The 8,645-nt window shown below is 45.7% G+C and overlaps 1 protein-coding gene across 1 annotated transcript in view; it reads right to left on the bottom strand.

The window, feature by feature from the left end:
- Positions 1-3,810: 3,810 nt before the first annotated feature.
- The window catches only part of LOC104874234 (rano class II histocompatibility antigen, A beta chain), a 14,811-nt gene continuing 9,976 nt past the window's right edge, over positions 3,811-8,645 (bottom strand). The window contains exons 3-6 of the mRNA XM_010641262.2: positions 6,261-6,542; positions 5,502-5,612; positions 5,066-5,089; positions 3,811-4,535 (exon numbers count right to left, since the gene is read on the bottom strand). Of these exons, the coding sequence (XP_010639564.1) occupies positions 4,522-4,535; positions 5,066-5,089; positions 5,502-5,612; positions 6,261-6,542 (431 nt within the window). The 3' untranslated portion in view covers positions 3,811-4,521. The remainder of the gene's footprint in view (positions 4,536-5,065; positions 5,090-5,501; positions 5,613-6,260; positions 6,543-8,645) is intronic.

The raw sequence follows: 8,645 nt of genomic DNA, 5'->3' as shown, positions 1-8,645 counted from the left end.
TGCCTTACAAACCTACAGGAGCTGGCTTGATTTTTTTTAAATGTGTAATTAAAACAGCAGTTAAAAGATTTTTTAAAGGTACTGGGCGGGGGTGTAGCACTTCCAGAAGCCATAAGGTTGTTAAACAGAAGTCCCAGTACAAGGAGTGACCACTTCTCTGAGTTGTTTGTTAGAAAGGCATTTGAGGCCTTGTAGTATTCGGGCAGTTGCCCCTGCAGTTGGCTGCACAACAGAACAGGACAGTGAGCCCTAGTACTGAAGCCATCATACACTGTGGTTACAGGACATGGAAAAATAAAGTTGAGACTGAACTGCAAGCTTCCTCTCTACTAGCCAGCATTTGTACTACTGAACAGTGCTACACAGGCTGCTGGGGGAAAACTGTCACCAATGACCCTGCTTGGCCATAGGCCACATGTGTTTACCCTATCACAAGGCAGACATGTGCGTACTGGTACAATAGTGATACAACTGGCCTGGGTGCAATCAACCGCTTTCCAGGTAAACCTTAAGGCCACTCCAAGGTCAGTGACCTATATTTGGGGGCAGTTGAGCAAGACAAACCCAAGGCTGGGAAAGTCATAGGCCCCAGGGGAGAATCCACTGCTGTTATTTGGTAGAATAACATGATGTTCCAGGGAAAATGGCATCTAAACATTTGCGTCTACATGCAGAGATTACTGCTATTGCCAACCACAGCTCAGAGAAACCTCTTCTTGCCATGGGCAGCAACCACAGCAAAAACCCATAATAAATCCACCTGTTGGTATGTGGTAAACCTCCCCTCTCCAATCAAGTGGCCAGGCCCTGGAATGTGCTGCCTTTGTCATCTAAAAATTGAAATAACTTTATGGAACCCCTGGAACCAAGACAGGGCATTCCTTTAAACACCATGAGTGAGGAAGCTTGTAAACAGTCCTGACCCATGCACACTTTATTGGAGACTTGAACTCTTGATTGATGTCTTTCATGTCATTTCTGCTGACACAGTCTGGACTGTTGCTGCGCCATAACAGCCCAGTGCTCAGCTCTCAGCCAAAAGAGAAAATACCCTCTCCCAGCCTCTGAGAACTCAGTGGAAAGATTACACAAACCAGAAGAAATCGCAGATTGTAGTGAGAACTGTCCTCTGAAAGCTAGCCAAAGTAAGTAAGTAAAAGCAGCCCGTTTATCAGTACTGTGGGTCACCACCAAGTGCTAAAGCCCAAGGTCACCCACCACTGCAACTTGACAGGGCTCCCTGAGATCAGCCAATTTCCTCATAAGGAAGGGATGGGAATGGGGTACACACAACTTTCCCAAGGACCCTTCTTGCTTTTGATCCTGCTTTTTGCTGGTTTAATTAGAGCCCTATAAAAACTAGCAGTGTAGGGCCAGGGATTTAGCTCAGCAGTTCAGTGGCCTGCCTTGCAAGTGCAAGGACACAAGTTCAATCCCTGGTACCAAAAAAAAAAAACAACTGGTAGTTTAACAAAGAGGGATTGGCCACTCAGTAGTGCTGCAGCCCAGACGTCATCCACTGTTTTGTTAATAAGCGCTCAATAAACTTCTTCTCCAAGCTGGACTTGCAGAGTCCTTCTTTGGACTGCTGATCCCCTCCCAATATGGAGGCAGCTGTCTTTTACATCACTCTGGGAGATTCACACAAGGAGGACAAATTCAGAAAGACAAACATCAGTTTTCAGTAATATACGGAACCTAAAAAGGATGACTTTAGGTAGAAGAAAAACTTATTAGACAAGAGGAAGGAAATAAGGGGGAGGGGAGATGGATGGGTAAGGGAAGGTAATGTAGGAAATGAAGAGTTATTATAACACAAGGGGTCATAATGTTGACATGAGTTCACTGAGGTAAAGAGGTGTCCACTACATTGTTAAGTGAAACAACACTTTACTAAACAGCGTATATGGCATTGCCAATGTTTTATTTTCAAAAATGCATTAATGTATAGAGATACCAAAAAATTGCCTAGCAACTTAGTGGTTTAGTGAGACCGTCTCAAAATAATTTTTGAAAATTACCTAGAATGGCATTCTCATTTTAATCTGTCTCTGGGAATGAGATGCTGAGCATATTTTTCTCTTTTTTTAAGAGTATTTTCTGATTACACTATTATGAAATGTTTCTCAGCAGAGGAAATTTTAAAATACTGTAAGTATATGGGTGGTAGGTATATTATTAGCTTAACTGTAGGAATCATATCACTATGTATATGAATCTTAAAACATAATATTGCATACCTTAGATGTGTATGATTTTGTCACTTATACTCAATATGAAAGATGAGGAAAAAGAAACACCTAGAGAGGTACGTGGATTATAAAGGTGCTGAGCTCATCGACAGATTCATCCATTCTTACATTCACGCCTGATGGGCTATTGGGAGGTGGGGTCTGGTGAGAGAAGTAAGACACCGCAGCATGTCCCCCAGTGGTGTAACTTTCTTGGGCTCTTTTGATTTCTCTCCACTTCCTGGCTGCAGGAAGTGAACAGCTTTTCTTCATAAGACCAATCCATTTCTGCCTTGAAGCCAGCCGACCACATGAGTTTAAACCTGTGAAACCGTGAGCCAAAATGAATCTTTCCTCCTTTAAATTATTTATCTCAAGTAATTGTCACAAAGGGAAAAACTAACACAACTGTCCAATCTAATCTGGAAAACCACTTGTTCCTATGAAACTCATCAGGAGAAAGGAAAGACTTCGACCCTCACATTAAATAAGAGCCTTCCAGCATGTGTCACACAGAGGGTGACAAAGATGAACTCTAAGAATGTCCTAGAATATACTCTACCGATCTGTGCCTGTCATGATGCAAATAGGGAAAGCAGATATTAGTGTCTCCCTAAACTGAGCCTGGCTCAATTCCAGCCCTGTTTACTTCCTTTGCAAAGCAAAAAGATACCTATAGAGGCTGAGGGCTCCCTGGACAGCCCAGCATAAGTCTTTCCCATTTCTCCAACAGTGTTGCTTTTGATCCTTGCAGTAAGTGACAACAAGGAAGATGACAAACTGTCTCACTCTACTCAACATCTTGCTCTGGACACATTGAGATCACGATCTTGCCCAAGAGGGGGTGATCTCAAATATCACAGGATGAGGGGTGTGTAAGTAGGCACCTCAAGTGAGGGGCCCTAGGACAAGAAGAGTTCTGCCATTTGTCTTGTGGGGTCCACAAAAACAAACTGCCCCTTACACCACTCTGAGGCCCTCTGGAGGCTGCGGTGTTCAAATTCCTGGTATGAACAGCTCAATGCTGGGAGGTCATTTTCACCATCATAAGGATCTGGACAATCCAGCTCCCATCCCTGATGAGACAGATTGAGATGATGCTGGCTGTCTGCATCCTGTGTGCAAGAGATTTTTTAAAGATGTGCATGAGACCCAGGCCTGGTCTTAAGGATTTTTTTTCTAAATTTGTTAAACTTTGGCAGACTCTCTATAAACATACCACAGATACAGACAGAATCACAAACCGATGAGATAAAATGTGAGATGATAAGAGACATAGAAAACTGAGATGCAAAAAGAAACAGAAAATCAAATGCAGACAGTGACAAAGGTGTAGATAAAAAGAGAGACAGTGACTCAGTGAAATAGACACAAAGATGAAGGACACATATAAAGAAATACACAGGAACAAAGAGAGACATCAGAAGGGAAAGGCACGTAGTTAAACACCAAGAAAGATGAAGATTTCACTAAATATCTAGGTCTAGTAACTTCTGAAATCAACTGGTCAATGGGTTTCCTTGTAACACGAACAAAATAAGTTTGAGTTGAGTTTGAATTCTTTGCAGTGACAAATAGGACTTTTATTGCTGGTTATAGTTTCTCAAAAATTAGCTTTGATCAATTGTGACTGGCCAGGATATAAGTGAAACATCAATGACCAGATGTCACTGTATCTATCCCCAAACAATCCCACTGTGTTTTCTTACACAATACTCAGTGGAGAAGAGATTGAAAAGGTGCGAGGCCACTGCACCGAATAGCAAGACTAAGAACCATGAAGGATGCACCAGTTGACTTCCTATCTCCATGGCCCACCCTTCCGTGACACCCACGCTGCCTCTAGTTTACTTCTGGAGACAGACTTGTTGGGTCATCTCAATACAAGTTCCTTTCATGCTGTACTGCTTTCTTCTCTTGGCTTAGTTAAGAAGATTTCAGATACAGATAACTCAAAATCATATTTAATTTTGAAAAAAAGCTCTATAGTCAGGCAGATGGTTTCCATGTTTCTTTTGAGCAGTCTGTAGGGGACAATGGAGCACAGAAAGTCGGCAGGGTCTAAACAGATGGTGTCGCAGTGCACAGACAGAGGGTCCAGGGACAGTACAGGAGGCAGCGGCCCAGATCCTTGGGATGTGGTCACAGAGCTAAGGTGGCAGCTTCAATAGAGCCACTGCAGGACTCTGATCTCAGAAGAGGACAGACCGTCGAGCTGGGAACCCTGGGCTGGAACAAGCAGACCTTGCTGAAGAGCGATAGCCAATCCCAGTCAAAATGTAGTCCGGGGTCAGTGCAGGAGCCCTGTGCGAGTGAGGGGGTAGAACAGGAAAGAAACACTGAGGTCCAGGGCCTACCAGGTCCGTCACCTCCCCCAGTATCTGTGTAAAGGTGAAATCAGCTGAAGAGGACACGTGGGACCTCAGCTGGACAGAGGTGGACAGGAGGTGGACGAGCAGCCACCACCCTCCTGGGGAAAATGAAGGGTTCGATCTTTTTAGCGAGTTGCACGGTGACTCACCTTCCTCCCCCACTAGAGACTTTAAGTCACTGGCAAACACCCACCGATAGTACCACCAACATGGGCCACAAGGTCTCTGACACCCCAGATAGGACTCAGGGAAGCAGTGCCACAGAAAGATGCCACCAGGTTCTGGGGAAAATCTCTGGAGCCTCCTGGCACACTGGGGACCTCCTCTCGTTCCTCATCCACACAGCAGGGAAGAGGCCACAAACTGGGCTGTTTTTCCAGGTGCACCTACCACGCACACCGCTCTCTCCTACACCTGTGCCCCTGCCCCCCAACACTGGGTCAGGGCTGAAACCTTCATTACCTGCAGGTGGAGGCCCACGAGTTCCTACAAAAGAAGTTACACAGAGATAGGTCTTGTTACACAAACTGGAGAGTTGTATTCTCCTCATGCTCCACAAGGCCCAACCACGCGGAACTAAATCTCCCAACACAAATGAAACAATCTCGAGATGGAAGGAAAAGCAAGGCTCTGACTCTCCTAATAGATGAAGCTTTTGGAAAGGAGTTCATGGAGAGCAGGACGAAGTCCTAGAATGAGCCGGCTCCATGGCAGGGCTGCCTTTTCAACCAGTAAAATCCGATTCCAGTGTCTCTTCCTAGGTTGTCCTTCCTCCTCCTCCCACCAACCTACCCGTGTCCTTCAGAGTCAGGAGGAAAGAGCTTCCTCTAGAGACAGAGCCTCCCTGAACAAGGATCCCAAGCACAGCCACCTGTCGCGTTTCCCCCAGACAGCTCACCTTTCTGATTCCTCCGACGGATGAAAACACCCAGCCCAAGGAAGATCAGCCCCAGCACGAGGCCCCCGATGCCGCTCAGCATCTTGCTCTGTGCAGATTCAGACTGTGCCCCTGGGAAGCAAGCCTGAGAGTCAGATCTGTCCCACACCCACAGGGTCCCTGGTGAGGACCTCAAGTCCAACTTGAGCTACAAGATGTGGAGCTGCCAAGGGAAGCTGTCTCTCTGCTCCAGTGAGGGCAAACCTTTTAGAGATGAGTGCTCAAGCTGCAACCCAAAACCCGCTTATGTACCCCAATGTGCCGACCCTGCAGTTAAAGCTGAGCATCCAAAGCTCAGCTGCCAGGGCGACTCGGCACAAGTACCCACAGGGAGGGCCCTGTGAGCTGCTGCACCATGCATGCCATGGGTTCACCAAGCCTGCACTATTCTGAATGTCCCTCGGAGAGGGAAGGTGCAGCCAATATATCCACCTGCTACTCACACACATCCGTAACGTTAGGCCCTAGGACCCAAGTCCCCAGCCATCATGTGCATCCCCACTGGTGCCAGCTCCAGGGCTGCTGTGCATGCAGTGATCTCCCTAGTATCTAGAAAGCTAGTTAGGTGAGGGTCCTTCTGACTCCCCTGCCGTGGGCGAGAGGGCGTAGTCTCCTGTGGATCTCAGCTCAGCAGTGGCATCTAAGACAAGGGAAAGGCCAGGGGGAGCTCAGCCCTCTGTCTCACAGGCCCCCAGAGAAAGGACACAAGTTTCCCCTTACGCCACTCCACTGTGACGGGGCTCTGGAGGCTGGGGTGCTCCACGCGGCAGGTGTAGACGTCTCCTTGCCGGGGGGTCATCTCCAGCATCACGAGGATCTGGAAGGTCCAATCCCCATTCCTAATAACAGGGGTGGACACGACGCCAGATGTCTCCTCCTGGCCATTCCGGAACCACTGGACTTTGATCTGCTGTGGATAGAAATCCCACGCCGAGCAGACCAGCAGGTTGTGGTGGTTCAGGGCCTCTGTCTTGGATAGGGAGATGCTCACCCTCGGCTCCACTGTGGCAACAGACAGGGAAAGGCAGTGAGTGAGGTGTGAGGCCCGCAAGTCTCCCACGGGGAAGAGACACTCCTGGTATAGGGTGGGAATCCCTGGATTCTAATGCTTGGATTGTTCAGTTATCCAACAAATACAAATTGGGTAATCGAAAATATAAACAGTCCACAGTCTCTGCTTTTTTTAGAACTGCAGTCTACTAACAGACAAGATAAGAATGAATGAAAAAGGAGTTTTTTTGTTTGTTTTGTTTTTCTGGCACCAGGGATCGAGCTTGGGACCTTGTGCTTGCAAAGCAGGCAGCGGAACCACTGAGCTAAATCCCTGGCCCAAAAGTTTATAATTTTTGAAGGAAAAGTAAAGGACCCTTGGAAAGAAATAACACTGAAAACATCATGTTTGCCCATGCCTTCCTCAGTTCCCCTCCCTTCTAAACTGCTACGAGTGGTCACACGTGACACAGTTCCCTTGTCTAGTTCATATCTCTTAGCCTTTATCTCTCAAGTTATTTTACTGCATTTCTCTATTTCTCTAGTGTGACAATAAAATTTAATGTATGCGTTACTAAAGAATACACTGTTTTCTCATTTTCTTCTTTCTCCTGCCTTTCTTTTATACTCAAGTGAATTTAATTTCCAGTTGCCTACTCTACTTGGTCCCCTTACTATGAAGAATTACTTCTTTGTTCTGAAATGTTCTCTACAGGAAATATTCCAAGATTCTTCCAGGCATTGGCCTGGGTTGAGGACAAGACTGTAAAGGAGTAAGGATAGCTGGGAGGTACTGAGGCTGGCAGGCGCTCTCAGCGCCACGGGCCGTTATCTGGTAGGAACCGTGTCTTTTTCCAATTATGTCTCCTTTAGCCTTTGTTCCGGCTTGTCTGCTTAGAGTCAGACTGAAGTCAGAGCCACCTGTGTGGACTTATAAAATCTGTCCATCGTAAACAGAGTAGGAATAAAAATAGAGGGCCCAAATTCATGCAAGGTATTAGAATAATTTATATAAACTAGAACTGTAACAGCAAGAATGTAAGTATTTAGTGATATTTAAGATGTAGATTAGAAAAAGGCAAGAAGGTATAAATTCAACATTTTGTGACTATGCATAAACTGGAGTCGACTAGGGATTAACTGATCAGCAGACGCTGAAGCCCTTGAAAGTGTCATTGTGTCCCGTCATTGTTTCAAACAGGCAGGAACAGGCCTCTGACCTCTGTTCAGGTTTTGCTCCCGTTAATTTTACATCCATTTTGAGACAGACACAGTGACTGCTGTGTACGTGAGGTTTCAGGACCCGGAGAGAACTTGTGGGCCCATGAACTGAAGCCTTTATTAGTCCCACTACTGCTATTAGGGTTTATAGAGTGGCGATGCTAATCCCTGACGAAAAGGAGTGAGAGCAGAAGCACAGCAGATGTTGGGTGGGGTAACATCTGGAAATGTGTGCTCCTTAAATGGGAAAAAATGATTTTCAAAGTGCTGAGCAGCAGGTGTGAGAGAGCCTAGGAAAAGGAACGCGAAATGAGTTTTATTCAATCATTTAGTGACTTCAGAGTGTTGGCTCTTTCTGTTGTGCCATCTACTGGGTTTTTTCCTAACAAACTAATACCCCACCTTACATCATTCAAGTGTTATTTTTGTTTTTAGCAAGCACTTTTTCCCTCAGATTTTACCTTCATAAATTGTAAATTATTAAGATCCAAATAAACAACAGTTTACTTCAAACCCCTTAGTAAAATGATAATGAATTGCAAAGAAGTTGTAAAGAAAAATTTAAAAAATTAAAAAAAGAAGTTGTAAAGATATATTACCTTTCTGTTTTCTCTTGTGCCTAAGCAGGTGAGTGGCTGGGTGCATAGGTTCCCTAATTTGACAAAGGTTATTGAGCACCAGTATATGTCAGTAATAACCTGAGCTCAGGTACTAGGTGAGTGTACAGCAGTCACAAGACAATCTCTCCCCTCAAAAAGTTCTAAAACAAGCCAGAGTGGTGGCACGCCCCTGTAACCCTAGCACTCTGGGAGGCTGAGGCAGGAGGATCTCAAATTCCAGCAAGACCTGGTCAGAAAGGACTGGGGAGAGAAAGGGGGAAGCAGAAGGGAAGGG

This window comes from Fukomys damarensis, unplaced genomic scaffold, assembly GCF_012274545.1.
Source record: "Fukomys damarensis isolate Sample0158 unplaced genomic scaffold, DMR_v1.0_HiC HiC_scaffold_20, whole genome shotgun sequence".
Lineage (NCBI taxonomy): Eukaryota > Metazoa > Chordata > Mammalia > Rodentia > Bathyergidae > Fukomys > Fukomys damarensis.
This window is presented reverse-complemented; position numbering and strand designations above follow the sequence as displayed.